At 36.0% G+C, this 20,013-nt stretch overlaps 6 protein-coding genes across 6 annotated transcripts; all 6 read right to left on the bottom strand.

Moving 5' to 3' along the window:
- Nucleotides 1-1,412: 1,412 nt before the first annotated feature.
- Nucleotides 1,413-2,336, bottom strand: LOC138201647 (olfactory receptor 51E1-like). The gene has a single exon (XM_069155265.1). It carries the CDS (start codon nucleotides 2,334-2,336, stop codon nucleotides 1,413-1,415), a length of 924 nt encoding a protein of 307 aa, XP_069011366.1.
- Nucleotides 2,337-4,440: 2,104 nt separating this feature from the next.
- Nucleotides 4,441-5,409, bottom strand: LOC138201646 (olfactory receptor 14A16-like). Its single transcript, XM_069155264.1, has one exon. The coding sequence runs from the start codon at nucleotides 5,407-5,409 to the stop codon at nucleotides 4,441-4,443; it is 969 nt and encodes a 322-aa protein (XP_069011365.1).
- Nucleotides 5,410-7,368: 1,959 nt separating this feature from the next.
- Nucleotides 7,369-8,301, bottom strand: LOC138201645 (olfactory receptor 6N1-like). The gene has a single exon (XM_069155263.1). The coding sequence runs from the start codon at nucleotides 8,299-8,301 to the stop codon at nucleotides 7,369-7,371; it is 933 nt and encodes a 310-aa protein (XP_069011364.1).
- A 3,215-nt stretch (nucleotides 8,302-11,516) lies between these two features.
- On the bottom strand, nucleotides 11,517-12,485 carry LOC138201644 (olfactory receptor 14A16-like). The gene has a single exon (XM_069155262.1). It carries the CDS (start codon nucleotides 12,483-12,485, stop codon nucleotides 11,517-11,519), a length of 969 nt encoding a protein of 322 aa, XP_069011363.1.
- A 1,934-nt stretch (nucleotides 12,486-14,419) lies between these two features.
- Nucleotides 14,420-15,352, bottom strand: LOC138201643 (olfactory receptor 6N1-like). Its single transcript, XM_069155261.1, has one exon. The coding sequence runs from the start codon at nucleotides 15,350-15,352 to the stop codon at nucleotides 14,420-14,422; it is 933 nt and encodes a 310-aa protein (XP_069011362.1).
- A 3,225-nt stretch (nucleotides 15,353-18,577) lies between these two features.
- Nucleotides 18,578-19,546, bottom strand: LOC138201642 (olfactory receptor 14A16-like). The gene has a single exon (XM_069155260.1). It carries the CDS (start codon nucleotides 19,544-19,546, stop codon nucleotides 18,578-18,580), a length of 969 nt encoding a protein of 322 aa, XP_069011361.1.
- Nucleotides 19,547-20,013: the final 467 nt, after the last annotated feature.

The following is a 20,013-nucleotide window of genomic DNA, read 5'->3' as shown; positions in this document are numbered from 1 at the left end:
ATAATATTAATAAACTTTATTTATATGGCACCTTTCTAAAAAAGCTTACAAAGTGCTTTAAAATAAATACAATGAAATAATGAATAAAAATGAACGAATTCCAGATATAGACAAGATAATTAAAAGATTACAATGAATACCGTCAGTTAACAAAAAGCCATACAGCAAAAGTGTGTTTTGAGAAGAGGTTTAAAAGAGGACACTGATATTTCCACAGTTGAGGGGCCCGGACTACGTTAGAAATTATGAGCAGGACCCTGCTAGAAGATGTCAAGCAACAATCAGGCTCATAAGGAGTTAGGACATTGCCAGACAATTCAAAGCTTTGAAAAACAACCAGTAAAATCTTCAGATGTCTTCAAAAACTCATGGGGAACCTGAGGGGGCTGTGAGGATTGGGGTACTGAATAACAAAGTCTGATAGGGCAAGAGATGCTAGGCAAGCAGATGCACCTGTCTGGTCCGTTAATAGATCTTTGAAAATCTCCTCAGTAGGATGTTGGACATTGGAAGTCTGTTCTCAGAGCGGATTGTACTGTTATACGTAGACAAAACAGACATTACTGCCTTTAAAGGACAGTGGTTCACAAACAAAAACAATATATTTTATTGTTTTAAAACTAAGCAACATTATTATGCCATACTTTTTAAAATACAAATGACAATATGTGTTCAGTATTCATGGATTGAGCCCTGGAATCATGAAATCTGTTTTAAAACACTCGTGGTACTGAAAAGTAATTTGTTTTTTGGGAATAAGGGAATTAGTATTTTTTGCTCTATTTTCTTTATTTACGACCTTATTTTTAATGTTTGCAAATATCTTTTCAGCATATTTTTCATTGCCCAACAGTAACCAAAAAAATTGTGGAACTTCATAAAGATTTGTAACATTTTTATGTGACAAGAACGCAAAAGAGTTTAGTTTAACCCAGTTTGCAGTGAAGTCATTTATGTCCACGACATATAATAATCTGCATTAGAGGTTTCAGTTTAATTGTATTAAGAGTATTAAGCATATGGCTGTAACGTTGTGACAGATAGATTGTTTGAGGACCATCGCCTATGTTGGTCTGATCTGATTCCCCTTCACATTTATTGTGATTCTAGAGGACACTTAACCTGTTTAATCCCATTGATCACATTTGTGACTGCGTGTTTCTAGAAGTTCGAAAAGTTTTGTTGTTGGCTTTGGACAGGAAATAAAACTTCTTGAAAAAAGATTGTCCGGTTACACTTTATGAAACAAAACTTTTAATTGACACTTCAATCAGGGCGCTGCAGTTTAGTTAACTTTTATTTTGTGAAAACTGAGTCAGAGAACCTCAGACAGACATTGCTGCCTTTAACAGAGAGTTTTTCACAGATAACGGGATATAAATATATTAAGTACATCATTTTTAAATAACTGTTTAAGAGAAAGCTTTTGCAAAATGCAACATCCGGAAAATGTGTCGTCTGATATCGGGTAAGTGGAGGCCATACACAAGAGGGTTGAAAAGCGGAGGAATCATCACAAACTCCAAAGACAAAACAACAGCAAGAAATCGGTTTAGCTTGACACGACTTAGTACAATATCACAAAATAAAATGATTGTATAACTGACAAATGAAATGATGTGTGGTAAGCAGGTTTGAAACACTTTACTTTTGAATTCAGATGAACTTTTCCTGCACACAAGCACAATTTGAAAGTAAGTATACAAGATGTAGGTCAGGGGAAGAAATGTGATAACAGTGGTTAAGGACAGGCCAATAATATTGTTGACAAATGTGGAAACACATGACAGTTTAACAATGTTCCAGTTGGCACAATATACTTTCAGGAGGTTGTTGCCACACAAAGGAAGCCTTATGCTCAAATAGAGACATGTCGCAACAAAAAAGGCCGGACAGATCAAAGCGTATGCTGCCAATCTACGTACGGTCTTAGCAGTCATCCTGTTGTGATAATGTAAAGGATCACATACAGCAACGTATCTATCGTACGCCATAACACTCAGGATGGTCATTTCATTGGAAGCGTACGAGTAAATCACATAGATCTGAGTGAAACAAGCAGGACGTGAGATCAAATGAGTTTCAGACAGGAGGTCCATGAGGAATCTGGGGAAGAAACCAGTCGAGCCGAACAGAGAGTTGAAGGATAAAAATGCAATGAAAATGTACATGGGCTGATGCAGTGTTCTCTCCCGTGATATTACCACGATTATTACAAGATTGGCAGAGATAATAAAGGCAAACAGCAGGAAGCACAAGACAAAAGCTGCATAGCCATAAGACCCAAGGGGCACAAACATGGTGAGGTTAAAGTAAAACATAGTGCTGTTTTCCATTTCACACAATCAGATTGAACCAAAGAGTCCTTGAGAGAAAAATCCTTACACCCCTCTCGAAAAAATACTTTTCAATGTTGTTTGTATAGTTGTGGAAATTATGATATGATGGTCCTGAAAGTTGTACAATAGAGACTAAGCACTGAATGTGTAGTTACCTATTTGTTACAAAGATAAATAATGTCCAAATAATACAAACCTCGATTTGTTAAGTTTGAATATATCTCACACCTGTCACAGTCAAGAAACTTTAATGTCCCTGACTGTGAGTGGAAAGTCTTTATATTTAGCAGCCAGAGGAATACGTTGACACAGTGTCTCACTTCACTGCTCTCGAGACAAACAAAACCTCAGTGGTAAAACTCCCCAGGTGGCGCTGGGAATGTTTTTCACCTGCAACTTGTCACCAAACTTTAAAGAACCTTTTCTAGTAATCATCAGACAAGTGGATTTCACAAGCAGTGTTTAGTGTGGAGTTGTTTATGAATGATTCTTTTGATTTTTTTTTTTTATCTGGGGGGACAAACTAAACTAAATCACTTCCTGAAACCATCTGTTCATTTCAGGTCAGTTTAGTTGTAAGAGAACGTGTAGGGATCCCCTCACTCTTTCTAATTTAGATATCTATTTACTGTCTTATGTTAGTAATCTGAGGGACTTGTTGTAAAGTTTCATGGAGCTAAAACTGCAGATCGCTCTGCACTGGTATCAACTGATTTGTAAATTTACCGTGTTGAAGCCTTAAATTCATCATTTTTTCTGTTGCAGTTTTGTTTTTTTGGAGCAGTAAATGGCCACATTTGGATGACCTTAAAATGATGTTGATTTGTGAGCAAAAACAGTGTTGCAGAGACCTTTTTTGGTCATTTGGTGTCGTTTATTGGAATCTTTGACACGTTCCAGGGACTAATGTGAGACTGAAGTTGCGAGGTCTGAGTTTGTTTAACCTGTTTGTGCAATTTTCTTTTTGATAAACAGCACTATTAATTTAGCATTTATCAGGACTTGTAGTGTCTCCAGCATCATTGACCATATGACTGTGTTGGCTGTAAAATCTGATGCTTGCATGCTGCGATTTACCTGATGACTTTGGAACATTTAGAGGTGGAGCTTTTCATTGCTGAATAGACACTGAGCCTGGAAAGTAACATTAGCAGTGTAGTTTTACCTTGTTTTTTGATAAAGAAAACTACAGTGCAATTGGGATGTGAACAAAGGAGACATTAGTGTCATAATTTGAGAACACATTTGTGATTTACAAGAAAAAGGTCAGAGGAAAAAGTAATGTTCCTGAACAAATCTTTTTTCTTCTAAACCCTAACGATCCACTGAGCATCATATTGAAGTGTTTGATTTTGGGAGACCACACTTTAATGAAGATAAACAACAAAAAGAACACGCACAATCTTTTACATACATTACAGCATCACGCACGTGTGTACAAGCAAGCTGCCACTGCAGTCATGGCAGTTAGCATATTTTACTCAATTGAATAAATCATTAACATAGTGGCCATGTTATATTTTTTGTTCATCTTAATAACAAATCTTCGTTAGGAAACACTGCACAGAGAAAATGTTCAGACACAGTTAACAGGTTTTTTTAGGAGGTAAATAAACTGCCTCAGATTTCTAGACAGTTACTTCAGAGCATTTGAACGTTGTGTGTCATGCGTACAACAGCTGCACTGGACAAGTAGTCTTGACTGTGGTGTGTTAGTCTACAGATAACTGTTCTTCTCTTCATGTTCTGCTTGTGTGCTGCTGTTTTCCTTGAGGGGTAACTCACAGAGACGAAGATCTTCTCACGTCTACTCATGCATTTGATTTTTGAAGGTGCAGCTATAGGAAGCAAGCCATACATTTTACGATGAGGTACAGATTCATTAAAAGCTACAGACTGAGGAACATAATTGTTAAATGTAATTTGAGAGTTTTCTGTGCCAGAGTGCTTCTTCCAGATCACTTTCTTGAAGTGCAGTTTCGACACCACTGTACAGCCTGCAATAAGTGAATGTCAGATTTCTAGCAATATTGTTTTATGTATTTGATATTTCTCCAAAGTCAGATATATGTTCTCAGAATTTTTCTCTGTACATACCAACTCATGACTTTAATTTAGAAACACAACTTTTACCACGTACAAAACTTAAAATGCTCTGTCTTATTTTAGTCATTTTGAAGCCATAAACGAGCGGATTGAAAATCGGAGGAATGAGGAGAAACTCTATCGCTATGAAATTCTGAACACTTTGTGATAACTGCTTTGAACCAAATCGCATGTACAACAAATCAAAAAGCAAAGATGAAACAACAACTATCAAAGCGAATATATGCGGTACACATGTCTGCATGAATTTACTTCTGTTCTCTTTGGATGTGATGCAGGTTCTGACCAAATATGCATAAGTCCACACAACAAAAACAGCATGACAAAAGTAAAAAGTGTAGTTAAAAGCTGGAATGATAATTCTTGCTATGGAAGTAGAACAAGCCAGATTAGTAACTAACCAGTTAACACAGTAGATCTTCGGGATGTGCGAGCTACATAACCTTGTTGTTAATGTGGTTATTGTGCTCAGGAACACCAAATACAAGGGGACAAGCCAAGCAAAACACACAAGCACACACATTCTTTGTCTAGTCATCACAGAGTGGTACACTAGAGGTCGACATATAGCCACGTATCTGTCGTAGGCCATCAGCACAAGAAGAGAGAGGTCAGCAGCAGCTGATGAGTGTATCACAAAACCCTGCAGGAGACATCCGGCGTAAGAGATGACATGAGCGGTAGACAAAAGGTCACTGAGGAATTTAGGGTAAAAGCCTGCCGTCCCATAGAGTCCGTTCATGCACAGATTACAGAGGAAGATGTACATGGGTTTATGAAGGCTTTTATCCACAATGATTGCCACAATAATGGTGACATTTACCAGCCAAATCACAAAGTAACACAGCAAAGTGAGAGCAAAGAGACTCACTCTGTTTGCTGTCCCACTTAACCCTGACAGAGTCAACATAGTGATCACCGACACATTATCCATCATAAAATGGTAGTTTTTTTTGGATGTCATTCCAATACTACACAGAAACGTAATTACATTTGCAAGACCTACTTTTCTGGGAGGAGAAAGGAGTGTCCTGTCCTGTCTTTCCCTCCCTCGCAGGTTGTGTTACCATGAGTTTATATCCTCGTGTGGCAGTAACACTCGGTGACATCGTTAGACAGCGGCCCTAACACATCCAATCAGTGACGTGACTGCTCTCACTGACTTAGTTATTCATTTATGTAATTTATATTTCAATGTAACCGCCAAGAACATCACAACAACAAATATTGATAATATTAATAAACTTTATTTATATGGCACCTTTCTAAAAAAGCTTACAAAGTGCTTTAAAATAAATACAATGAAATAATGAATAAAAATGAACGAATTCCAGATATAGACAAGATAATTAAAAGATTACAATGAATACCGTCAGTTAACAAAAAGCCATACAGCAAAAGTGTGTTTTGAGAAGAGGTTTAAAAGAGGACACTGATATTTCCACAGTTGAGGGGCCCGGACTACGTTAGAAATGATAAGCAGGACCCTGTCAGAAGATGTCAAGCAACAATCAGGCTCATAAGGAGTTAGGAGATTGCCAGACAATTCAAAGCTTTGAAAAACAACCAGTAAAATCTTCAGATGTCTTCAAAAACTCATGGGGAACCTGAGGGGGCTGTGAGGATTGGGGTACTGAATAACAAAGTCTGATAGGGCAAGAGATGCTAGGCAAGCAGATGCACCTGTCTGGTCCGTTAATAGATCTTTGAAAATCTCCTCAGTAGGATGTTGGACATTGGAAGTCTGTTCTCAGAGCGGATTGTACTGTTATACGTCGACAAAACAGACATTACTGCCTTTAAAGGACAGTGGTTCACAAACAAAAACAATATATTTTATTGTTTTAAAACTAAGCAACATTATTATGCCATACTTTTTAAAATACAAATGACAATATGTGTTCAGTATTCATGGATTGAGCCCTGGAATCATGAAATCTGTTTTAAAACACTCGTGGTACTGAAAAGTAATTTGTTTTTTGGGACTAAGGGAATTAGTATTTTTTGCTCTATTTTCTTTATTTACGACCTTATTTTTCATGTTTGCAAATATCTTTTCAGCATATTTTTCATTGCCCAACAGTAACCAAAAAATTGTGTGACTTCATAATGATTTGTAACATTTTTATGTGACAAGAAAGTAAAAGAGTTTAGTTTAACCCAGTTTGCAGTGAAGTAAGTGATTTATGTCCACAACATATAATAATCTGCATTGAAGGTTTCAGTTTAATTGTATTAAGAGTATTAAGCATGTGGCTGTAACATTGTGACAGATAGATTGTTTGAGGACCATCGCCTATGTTGGTCTGATCTGATTCCCCTTCACATTTATTGTGATTCTAGAGGACACTTAACCTGTTTAATCCCATTGATCACATTTGTGACTGTGTGTTTCTAGAAGCTCAAAAAGTTTTGTTGTTGGCTTTGGACAGGAAATAAAACTTCAAAAGGAAAAAAAAAAAATCTTGATTGAACTTTATTGGTGTCATGCGACTTGTGTGAAAGGACATAACTAAATCAGTTTACTTCCTGGTCGTACATCTGGAGGAGGATGTCCTCCTCAGACTTTAACAAAAAGAAGAAATTAAAATACTTTAATTAACAGGTAGAACTACCATATTTTGTGCAGATATTCTTCTGTATAACTGACATATTTTCAGAATTGTACTCTAGCATATATATGTTGTTCATAAATATATTTGTCTGTGACCGAGTATAAAAACTAATATTTCACTAAATTAACTGACATAAAATAAAAAAGGGCATAAAGTTTGTGTTAGGTCCAAGGAGTAAAATGCACGTACTCAAATTGCAAGAAGAAATTGGGATTAAACCGTTTGTACTTTTTCACTGTTCACATGTTCTGTACTTTTTTGTCATCACAGTCTGTGTTTGTAAAGTCATAGACATACAACGTGCTGCGTTATTGTCCGAAATAATCATCTTTTGACAGCAGCCTAAAAACGTGTCTTCTAATTTCTGGTAACTTTAGGCCGTACACGAGAGGATTCAGAATGGGAGGAATGACAACAAACTCCAGCGACAGAATTACAGCCACAAATGGATTTATCTCTTCGAGACTATACCGACTCAGAGCAATATCACAAAACCCCGCAATGGAGTAAATCACAAATGAAATCAAGTGTGGCAGACAGCTTTGAAGTACCTTCCCCTTGAACTCTGCTGAGCTTCTTGAGCAAACAATTAAAATTCGTAAATAAGTGTAGAGGACAAAAGAGAGGGGAAGAAAAACTGTAGTCGTCGTCAAAAGCATACCGACAGCATCATTAACAGCGGTTCCAACACATGATAATTTAACCACATTCCAGTTGGCGCAGAAGACTTTTTGTATTTCATTACCACACAAAGGAAGTTTTGCGGACATAGCTATGCACGATATGAGATTAAAGGCTGGAAAGATCCAAGCCACTATCGCCAACTTAAAAACAGTTTTAGAGGTCATCTTATTGTGATAGTGCAAAGGATGACAAACAGCAATGTATCTATCATATGCCATCATGGCGAGCATGGTCATTTCACAGCAACCATACGTGTAAATGATGAAGATCTGAGTGAAACAAGCAGGACGTGAGATCAAATGAGTGTCAGACAGGAGATCTCTGAGGAATCTGGGGAAGAAACCAGAGGAGCCGTATAGAGAGTTGAAAGACAACAGAGCAATAAACATATACATGGGCTCATGTAATGATTGTTGTCGGGATATTACAAGTATCATGAGAAGATTGGCAAAGATGATAAAGCTGTAGAGCAGGAGGCAAAAAAAGAAGGCTGGAAAGCGGTAGTTTCCAATATTTACAAACATGGTGAGGTTAAAGTGAAAAGTACTATTTTCCATTCCACGCGAATAAACATAGAATACAATTTTTGTTGTTGTCGTTTCACAAACTCTGGTTCCTGTCTTCAGTAGTTTGGTTTTACAGCATCTGTGAAAAGAAACATGTAAACATTTGTGTGATAAACGCAGAAAGATAATGTACTATTATCTCAGTCATATCTAGAGTAGTGATGATACTTACCAAAACTGGGTTTCAGTCACCTTCAGGTCTGTTCTACATTTTGCTCTTGAATTAGATTCTTCGTCAGATCACTTCACAAGTGATGGCGATGGGAGGAGTTACGAGTTTTTAATGTTGTCTGAATCTAGATGCCATAATGTTTTTTCCTGCTCCGGGGAATTATGACACAACAATCATTTTATTTTTGATCATATATTATTACCATGATAAATCCTTCCCTTAGACATGCGAAAATAATAGTTTAGTATTTCTGGGATCCATGTAAAAAAAAAAAAAAAGGTGAGAGAGCTAGAATGCCACAACATATACCGTGAATACTGATCGTAACAAATTAAATAGTAATGATCTGCCTCTGTCCAAAAGACTTTTATTTTGGAGACACTTGTAAAAGCCCCACACCATAGCTGTGACGTTAAGATCAGATACCCTCTTTACTGATTGACAGGGTTTCTTTGGCCTTTGTTAGCACTGCAACAGAATGTTAGCTCTATATTGGACAGAGGGCCATGCTGAGGGGGGACATATGACATCACAAATTTAACGGAGGTCCAAACGGTACAGTTGCTGAATGCTGGCTGAGTGCAAATACTTTTACAGTATTTAAAACATGTAAACCTCATCGAAACCAATCATTGAAACGGAAAAAAATGGAGGTCTGGACTTATACAGTATGGGACCTTTTAATATGCAAATAATACATTATCTAGTTAAACATGGCTACATTTGCATAAATTTCCACAAATTAAATCTCAAATTTGGATAAAGATTTTCTCCATGTTTTTAGAAATGAGTTGTGAATTAAATCAGGCTGTGAATGATATATATGTGTGTGTGTGTGTGTGTGTGTGTGTGTGTGTGTGTGTGTGTGTGTGTGTGTGTGTGTGTGTGTGTGTATACAGTATATATGTGTGTGTATATATAAATATACAAAAAAACTTTGCACAAAACCTTCAAAATATAGAAGTGAATAAAACTTTAAAGGTGGGTTTTATGCAAATGTTACTGAAGTGGAGATGAGGAAAAAAAAAACTATTTTAAGAAAATGGCCTTAAAAGATATATATTGTATAATGTCATACATTTTCATGAAAACCACTGTTTACAGACATCATGTCTTATCAGAAACATAGCAACCATAGTATAGAATATATATTTTATAGTTTGTAATACAATACATTTTTGTGAATTTGACACAACTAGTCAAAGTGAAGAAAAGAAACACCTTAATGTTTATTTAAACATATTCTGTACATTAGTCTAAAAAAGAGATGCTATGGAAGCAAAAATACACCAAACTCTCAAAATTTGACCAGTGCATGATTAAACAATGGTTTTGCCTGCAGTGTCTTGCCTTGAAGATATTCACAGTAACATTCTAACTCAATGAAATTGTAGTTTGAAATATCAAAATTTTTTATTGTGTAAGTCAAAGCTAAATTTAAGTATTCAAAAAAATTCAGTTTTTACACATCAAAATGAAGAATTTTTAATGTTGATATAATACTCCAAGAACATCCTTTGTACCCATGTATTGCAGTATGTATTAGTTAAAAACATTAAAGCACAGGTCAGGACCTCAAAGGACAGAGAAAAAGGAAGTAAACTGATACAACTTACAAATAGTTCAACGTTTGATAGTTTTCTTCATTATTGTCAATCAAGCTGCTTTTTTACATGATTAAAATTCTGAAAAACCGAAAACATGTCATATGCAACTGTTGCATAGTCACCATATATTTGGCATGTCACTAAAGTCTATTCTTCTGTTATTGTGGTAAAATTAAAAATGATCAATTCTGATTGTACTGTGAGAACTTTACTTGTACTATATTTCCCCACTGTGGGATGAATAAAGTCTTATCTTATCTTATCTTATCTTATCTTATCTTATCTTATCTTATCTTATCTTACCTTACCTTATCTTATCTTATCTTATCTTATCTTATCTTATCTTATCTTATCTTATCTTGTCTTATCTTATCTTATCTTATCTTATCTTATCTTATCTTATCTTATCTTATCTCAGACATCGTTTGTGTGATTTGTGGATAGTTTTATCCCCCATAAATGGTTTAGTCACAATAAAAAACATTCACAGAACATTTGTAGAGTCTGGAAAAGTTCCACAGGAATTAATTTTACTTTTGGGTTTTAAGTGTAAAATCCTGTAAATATGCTTTTTAATCTCCGGTAATTTAAGGCCATAAACAAGAGGATTCAGAATTGGTAGAATGATCACAAACTCTATTGACAGTATTACAGCCACAAATGGATTTACCTCTTCAAGATTTTGTCGGCTCAGGGCAGTATCACTGAATGAAGTGATGGAATAAATTGCAAATGAGATGACATGTGGAAGACAACTCTGGAACACTTTTCCTCTTACCTCTGAAGAGTTTTTCGAACAAGCAACCACAATTCGTAGATAAGTGTACGAGATAAAACTAAAGGGGAAGAAGGCTATAACTATGGCTCCCAACATAGCAGCGATACCATTTACTGAAGTGAAAACGCATGATAGTTTTACAATATTCCAGCTGGCACAGTAAATATTTCCTATATTGTTACCACATAAAAGAAGTCGGACAATCATATTAAGGGTAAATAAAAGGATACAGGCTGGAAGGACCCAAGCACTGTGGTGTGTTAGTCTACAGATAACTGTTCTTCTCTTCATGTTCTGCTTGTGTGCTGCTGTTTTCCTTGAGGGGTAACTCACAGAGATGAAGATCTTCTCACGTCTACTCATGCATTTGATTTTTGAAGGTGCAGCTATAGGAAGCAAGCCATACATTTTACGATGATGTACAGATTCATTAAAAGCTACAGACTGAGGAACATAATTGTTAAATGTAATTTGAGAGTTTTCTGTGCCAGAGTGCTTCTTCCAGATCACTTTCTTGAAGTGCAGTTTCGACACCACTGTACAGCCTGCAATAAGTGAATGTCAGATTTCTAGCAATATTGTTTTATGTATTTGATATTTTTCCAAAGTCAGATATATGTTCTTAGAATTTTTCTCTGTACATACCAACTCATGACTTTAATTTAGAAACACAACTTTTACCACGTACAAAACTTAAAATGCTCTGTCTTATTTTAGTCATTTTGAAGCCATAAGCGAGCGGATTGAAAATCGGAGGAATGAGGAGAAACTCCATCGCCATGAAATTCTGAACACTTTGTGATAACTGCTTTGAACCAAATCGCATGTACAACAAATCAAAAAGCAAAGATGAAACAACAACTATCAAAGCGAATATATGCGGTACACATGTCTGCATGAATTTACTTCTGTTCTCTTTGGATGTGATGCAGGTTCTGACCAAATATGCATAAGTCCACACAACAAAAACAGCATGACAAAAGTAAAAAGTGTAGTTAAAAGCTGGAATGATAATTCTTGCTATGGAAGTAGAACAAGCCAGATTAGTAACTAACCAGTTAACACAGTAGATCTTCGGGATGTGCGAGCCACATAACCTTGTTGTTAATGTGGTTATTGTGCCCAGGAACACCAAATACAAGGGGACAAGCCAAGCAAAACACACAAGCACACACATTCTTTGTCTAGTCATCACAGAGTGGTACACTAGAGGTCGACATATAGCCACGTATCTGTCGTAGGCCATCAGCACAAGAAGAGAGAGGTCAGCAGCAGCTGATGAGTGTATCACAAAACCCTGCAGGAGACATCCGGCGTAAGAGATGACATGAGCGGTAGACAGAAGGTCACTGAGGAATTTAGGGTAAAAACCTGCCGTCCCATAGAGTCCGTTCATGCACAGATTACAGAGGAAGATGTACATGGGTTTATGAAGGCTTTTATCCACAATGATTACCACAATAATGGTGACATTTACCAGCCAAATCACAAAGTAACACAGCAAAGTGAGAGCAAAGAGACTCACTCTGTTTGCTGTCCCACTTAACCCTGACAGAGTCAACATAGTGATCACCGACACATTATCCATCATAAAATGGTAGTTTTTTTTGGATGTCATTCCAATACTACACAGAAACGTAATTACATTTGCAAGACCTACTTTTCTGGGAGGAGAAAGGAGTGTCCTGTCCTGTCTTTCCCTCCCTCGCAGGTTGTGTTACCATGAGTTTATATCCTCGTGTGGCAGTAACACTCGGTGACATCATTAGACAGCGGCCCTAACACATCCAATCAGTGACGTGACTGCTCTCACTGACTTAGTTATTCATTTATATAATTTATATTTCAATGTAACCGCCAAGAACATCACGACAACAAATATTGATAATATTAATAAACTTTATTTATATGGCACCTTTCTAAAAAAGCTTACAAAGTGCTTTAAAATAAATACAATGAAATAATGAATAAAAATGAACGAATTCCAGATATAGACAAGATAATAAAAAGATTACAATGAATACCGTCAGTTAACAAAAAGCCATACAGCAAAAGTGTGTTTTGAGAAGAGGTTTAAAAGAGGACACTGATATTTCCACAGTTGAGGGGCCCGGACTACGTTAGAAATTATGAGCAGGACCCTGCTAGAAGATGTCAAGCAACAATCAGGCTCATAAGGAGTTAGGACATTGCCAGACAATTCAAAGCTTTGAAAAACAACCAGTAAAATCTTCAGATGTCTTCAAAAACTCATGGGGAACCTGAGGGGGCTGTGAGGATTGGGGTACTGAATAACAAAGTCTGATAGGGCAAGAGATGCTAGGCAAGCAGATGCACCTGTCTGGTCCGTTAATAGATCTTTGAAAATCTCCTCAGTAGGATGTTGGACATTGGAAGTCTGTTCTCAGAGCGGATTGTACTGTTATACGTAGACAAAACAGACATTACTGCCTTTAAAGGACAGTGGTTCACAAACAAAAACAATATATTTTATTGTTTTAAAACTAAGCAACATTATTATGCCATACTTTTTAAAATACAAATGACAATATGTGTTCAGTATTCATGGATTGAGCCCTGGAATCATGAAATCTGTTTTAAAACACTCGTGGTACTGAAAAGTAATTTGTTTTTTGGGACTAAGGGAATTAGTATTTTTTGCTCTATTTTCTTTATTTACGACCTTATTTTTCATGTTTGCAAATATCTTTTCAGCATATTTTTCATTGCCCAACTGTAACCAAAAAATTGTGTGACTTCATAATGATTTGTAACATTTTTATGTGACCCAGTTTGCAGTGAAGTAAGTCATTTATGTCCACAACATATAATAACCTGCATTGAAGGTTTCAGTTTAATTGTATTAAGAGTATTAAGCATGTGGCTGTAACATTGTGACAGATAGATTGTTTGAGGACCATCGCCTATGTTGGTCTGATCTGATTCCCCTTCACATTTATTGTGATTCTTGAGGACACTTAACCTGTTTAATCCCATTGATCACATTTGTGACTGTGTGTTTCTAGAAGCTCAAAAAGTTTTGTTGTTGGCTTTGGACAGGAAATAAAACTTCAAAAGGAAAAAAAAAAAAATCTTGATTGAACTTTATTGGTGTCATGCGACTTGTGTGAAAGGACATAACTAAATCAGTTTACTTCCTGGTCATACATCTGGAGGAGGATGTCCTCCTCAGACTTTAACAAAAAGAAGAAATTAAAATACTTTAATTAACAGGTAGAACTACCATATTTTGTGCAGATATTCTTCTTTATAACTGACATATTTTCAGAATTGTACTCTAGCATATATATGTTGTTCATAAATATATTTGTCTGTAACCGAGTATAAAAACTAATATTTCACTAAATTAACTGACATAAAATAAAAAAGGGCATAAAGTTTGTGTTAGGTCCAAGGAGTAAAATGTACATACTCAAATTGCAAGAAGAAATTGGGATTAAACCGTTTGTACTTTTTCACTGTTCACATGTTCTGTACTTTTTTGTCATCACAGTCTGTGTTTGTAAAGTCATAGACATACAACGTGCTGCGTTATTGTCCGAAATAATCATCTTTTGACAGCAGCCTAAAAACGTGTCTTCTAATTTCTGGTAACTTTAGGCCGTACACGAGAGGATTCAGAATGGGAGGAATGACAACAAACTCCAGCGACAGAATTACAGCCACAAATGGGTTTATCTCTTCGAGACTATACCGACTCAGAGCAATATCACAAAACCCCGCAATGGAGTAAATCACAAATGAAACCAAGTGTGGCAGACAGCTTTGAAGTACCTTCCCCTTGAACTCTGCTGAGCTTCTTGAGCAAACAATTAAAATTCGTAAATAAGTGTAGAGGACAAAAGAGAGGGGAAGAAAAACTGTAGTCGTCGTCAAAAGCATACCGACAGCATCATTAACAGCGGTTCCAACACATGATAATTTAACCACATTCCAGTTGGCGCAGAAGACTTTTTGTATTTCATTACCACACAAAGGAAGTTTTGCGGACATAGCTATGCACGATATGAGATTAAAGGCTGGAAAGATCCAAGCCACTATCGCCAACTTAAAAACAGTTTTAGAGGTCATCTTATTGTGATAGTGCAAAGGATGACAAACAGCAATGTATCTATCATATGCCATCATGGCGAGCATGGTCATTTCACAGCAACCATACGTGTAAATGATGAAGATCTGAGTGAAACAAGCAGGACGTGAGATCAAATGAGTGTCAGACAGGAGATCTCTGAGGAATCTGGGGAAGAAACCAGAGGAGCCGTATAGAGAGTTGAAAGACAACAGAGCAATAAACATATACATGGGCTCATGTAATGATTGTTGTCGGGATATTACAAGTATCATGAGAAGATTGGCAAAGATGATAAAGCTGTAGAGCAGGAGGCAAAAAAAGAAGGCTGGAAAGCGGTAGTTTCCAATATTTACAAACATGGTGAGGTTAAAGTGAAAAGTACTATTTTCCATTCCACGCGAATAAACATAGAATACAATTTTTGTTGTTGTCGTTTCACAAACTCTGGTTCCTGTCTTCAGTAGTTTGGTTTTACAGCATCTGTGAAAAGAAACATGTAAACATTTGTGTGATAAACGCAGAAAGATAATGTACTATTATCTCAGTCATATCTAGAGTAGTGATGATACTTACCAAAACTGGGTTTCAGTCACCTTCAGGTCTGTTCTACATTTTGCTCTTGAATTAGATTCTTCGTCAGATCACTTCACAAGTGATGGCGATGGGAGGAGTTACGAGTTTTTAATGTTGTCTGAATCTAGATGCCATAATGTTTTTTCCTGCTCCGGGGAATTATGACACAACAATCATTTTATTTTTGATCATATATTATTACCATGATAAATCCTTCCCTTAGACATGCGAAAATAATAGTTTAGTATTTCTGGGATCCATGTAAAAAAAAAAAAAAAGGTGAGAGAGCTAGAATGCCACAACATATACCGTGAATACTGATCGTAACAAATTAAATAGTAATGATCTGCCTCTGTCCAAAAGACTTTTATTTTGGAGACACTTGTAAAAGCCCCACACCATAGCTGTGACGTTAAGATCAGATACCCTCTTTACTGATTGACAGGGTTTCTTTGGCCTTTGTTAGCACTGCAACAGAATGTTAGCTCTATATTGGACAGAGGGCCATGCTGAGGGGGGACATATGACATCACAAATTTAACGGAGGTCCAAACGGTACAGTTGCTGAATGCTGGCTGAGTGCAAATACTTTTACAGTATTTAAAACATGTAAACCTCATCGAAACCAATCATTGAAACGGAAAAAAATGGAGGTCTGGACTTATACAGTATGGGACCTTTTAATATGCAAATAATACATTATCTAGTTAAACATGGCTACATTTGCATAAATTTCCACAAATTAAATCTCAAATTTGGATAAAGATTTTCTCCATGTTTTTAGAAATGAGTTGTGAATTAAATCAGGCTGTGAATGATATATATGTGTGTGTGTGTGTGTGTGTGTGTGTGTGTGTGTGTGTATACAGTATATATGTGTGTGTATATATAAATATACAAAAAAACTTTGCACAAAACCTTCAAAATATAGAAGTGAATAAAACTTTAAAGGTGGGTTTTATGCAAATGTTACTGAAGTGGAGATGAGGAAAAAAAAAACTATTTTAAGAAAATGGCCTTAAAAGATATATATTGTATAATGTCATACATTTTCATGAAAACCACTGTTTACAGACATCATATCTTATCAGAAACATAGCAACCATAGTATAGAATATATATTTTATAGTTTGTAATACAATACATTTTTGTGAATTTGACACAACTAGTCAAAGTGAAGAAAAGAAACACCTTAATGTTTATTTAAACATATTCTGTACATTAGTCTAAAAAAGAGATGCTATGGAAGCAAAAATACACCAAACTCTCAAAATTTGACCAGTGCATGATTAAACAATGGTTTTGCCTGCAGTGTCTTGCCTTGAAGATATTCACAGTAACATTCTAACTCAATGAAATTGTAGTTTGAAATATCAAAATTTTTTATTGTGTAAGTCAAAGCTAAATTTAAGTATTCAAAAAAATTCAGTTTTTACACATCAAAATGAAGAATTTTTAATGTTGATATAATACTCCAAGAACATCCTTTGTACCCATGTATTGCAGTATGTATTAGTTAAAAACATTAAAGCACAGGTCAGGACCTCAAAGGACAGAGAAAAAGGAAGTAAACTGATACAACTTACAAATAGTTCAACGTTTGATAGTTTTCTTCATTATTGTCAATCAAGCTGCTTTTTTACATGATTAAAATTCTGAAAAACCGAAAACATGTCATATGCAACTGTTGCATAGTCACCATATATTTGGCATGTCACTAAAGTCTATTCTTCTGTTATTGTGGTAAAATTAAAAATGATCAATTCTGATTGTACTGTGAGAACTTTACTTGTACTATATTTCCCCACTGTGGGATGAATAAAGTCTTATCTTATCTTATCTTATCTTATCTTATCTTATCTTATCTTACCTTACCTTATCTTATCTTACCTTACCTTATCTTATCTTATCTTATCTTATCTTATCTTATCTTATCTTATCTTATCTTACCTTACCTTATCTTATCTTATCTTATCTTATCTTATCTTATCTTATCTTATCTTATCTTATCTTATCTTATCTTATCTTATCTCAGACATCGTTTGTGTGATTTGTGGATAGTTTTATCCCCCATAAATGGTTTAGTCACAATAAAAAACATTCACAGAACATTTGTAGAGTCTGGAAAAGTTCCACAGGAATTAATTTTACTTTTGGGTTTTAAGTGTAAAATCCTGTAAATATGCTTTTTAATCTCCGGTAATTTAAGGCCATAAACAAGAGGATTCAGAATTGGTAGAATGATCACAAACTCTATTGACAGTATTACAGCCACAAATGGATTTACCTCTTCAAGATTTTGTCGGCTCAGGGCAGTATCACTGAATGAAGTGATGGAATAAATTGCAAATGAGATGACATGTGGAAGACAACTCTGGAACACTTTTCCTCTTACCTCTGAAGAGTTTTTCGAACAAGCAACCACAATTCGTAGATAAGTGTACGAGATAAAACTAAAGGGGAAGAAGGCTATAACTATGGCTCCCAACATAGCAGCGATACCATTTACTGAAGTGAAAACGCATGATAGTTTTACAATATTCCAGCTGGCACAGTAAATATTTCCTATATTGTTACCACATAAAAGAAGTCGGACAATCATATTAAGGGTAAATAAAAGGATACAGGCTGGAAGGACCCAAGCACTGTGGTGTGTTAGTCTACAGATAACTGTTCTTCTCTTCATGTTCTGCTTGTGTGCTGCTGTTTTCCTTGAGGGGTAACTCACAGAGATGAAGATCTTCTCACGTCTACTCATGCATTTGATTTTTGAAGGTGCAGCTATAGGAAGCAAGCCATACATTTTACGATGATGTACAGATTCATTAAAAGCTACAGACTGAGGAACATAATTGTTAAATGTAATTTGAGAGTTTTCTGTGCCAGAGTGCTTCTTCCAGATCACTTTCTTGAAGTGCAGTTTCGACACCACTGTACAGCCTGCAATAAGTGAATGTCAGATTTCTAGCAATATTGTTTTATGTATTTGATATTTTTCCAAAGTCAGATATATGTTCTTAGAATTTTTCTCTGTACATACCAACTCATGACTTTAATTTAGAAACACAACTTTTACCACGTACAAAACTTAAAATGCTCTGTCTTATTTTAGTCATTTTGAAGCCATAAACGAGCGGATTGAAAATCGGAGGAATGAGGAGAAACTCCATCGCCATGAAATTCTGAACACTTTGTGATAACTGCTTTGAACCAAATCGCATGTACAACAAATCAAAAAGCAAAGATGAAACAACAACTATCAAAGCGAATATATGCGGTACACATGTCTGCATGAATTTACTTCTGTTCTCTTTGGATGTGATGCAGGTTCTGACCAAATATGCATAAGTCCACACAACAAAAACAGCATGGCAAAAGTAAAAAGTGTAGTTAAAAGCTGGAATGATAATTCTTGCTATGGAAGTAGAACAAGCCAGATTAGTAACTAACCAGTTAACACAGTAGATCTTCGGGATGTGCGAGCCACATAACCTTGTTGTTAATGTGGTTATTGTGCCCAGGAACACCAAATACAAGGGGACAAGCCAAGCAAAACACACAAGCACACACATTCTTTGTCTAGTCATCACAGAGTGGTACACTAGAGGTCGACATATAGCCACGTATCTGTCGTAGGCCATCAGCACAAGAAGAGAGAGGTCAGCAGCAGCTGATGAGTGTATCACAAAACCCTGCAGGAGACATCCGGCGTAAGAGATGACATGAGCGGTAGACAAAAGGTCACTGAGGAATTTAGGGTAAAAGCCTGCCGTCCCATAGAGTCCGTTCATGCACAGATTACAGAGGAAGATGTACATGGGTTTATGAAGGCTTTTATCCACAATGATTGCCACAATAATGGTGACATTTACCAGCCAAATCACAAAGTAACAAAGCAAAGTGAGAGCAAAGAGACTCACTCTGTTTGCTGTCCCACTTAACCCTGACAGAGTCAACATAGTGATCACCGACACATTATCCATCATAAAATGGTAGTTTTTTTTGGATGTCATTCCAATACTACACAGAAACGTAATTACATTTGCAAGACCTACTTTTCTGGGAGGAGAAAGGAGTGTCCTGTCCTGTCTTTCCCTCCCTCGCAGGTTGTGTTACCATGAGTTTATATCCTCGTGTGGCAGTAACACTCGGTGACATCGTTAGACAGCGGCCCTAACACATCCAATCAGTGACGTGACTGCTCTCACTGACTTAGTTATTCATTTATGTAATTTATATTTCAATGTAACCGCCAAGAACATCACGACAACAAATATTGATAATATTAATAAACTTTATTTATATGGCACCTTTCTAAAAAAGCTTACAAAGTGCTTTAAAATAAATACAATGAAATAATGAATAAAAATGAACGAATTCCAGATATAGACAAGATAATAAAAAGATTACAATGAATACCGTCAGTTAACAAAAAGCCATACAGCAAAAGTGTGTTTTGAGAAGAGGTTTAAAAGAGGAC

Source organism: Embiotoca jacksoni, unplaced genomic scaffold (genome assembly GCF_022577435.1).
Source record: "Embiotoca jacksoni isolate LCO1_2020_lvr unplaced genomic scaffold, fEmbJac1.0.p SCAF_2, whole genome shotgun sequence".
In the NCBI taxonomy this organism is placed as follows: domain Eukaryota; kingdom Metazoa; phylum Chordata; class Actinopteri; family Embiotocidae; genus Embiotoca; species Embiotoca jacksoni.
Note: the sequence above shows the minus strand (reverse complement) of the source record. Positions and strands in the feature narration are given on the sequence as shown.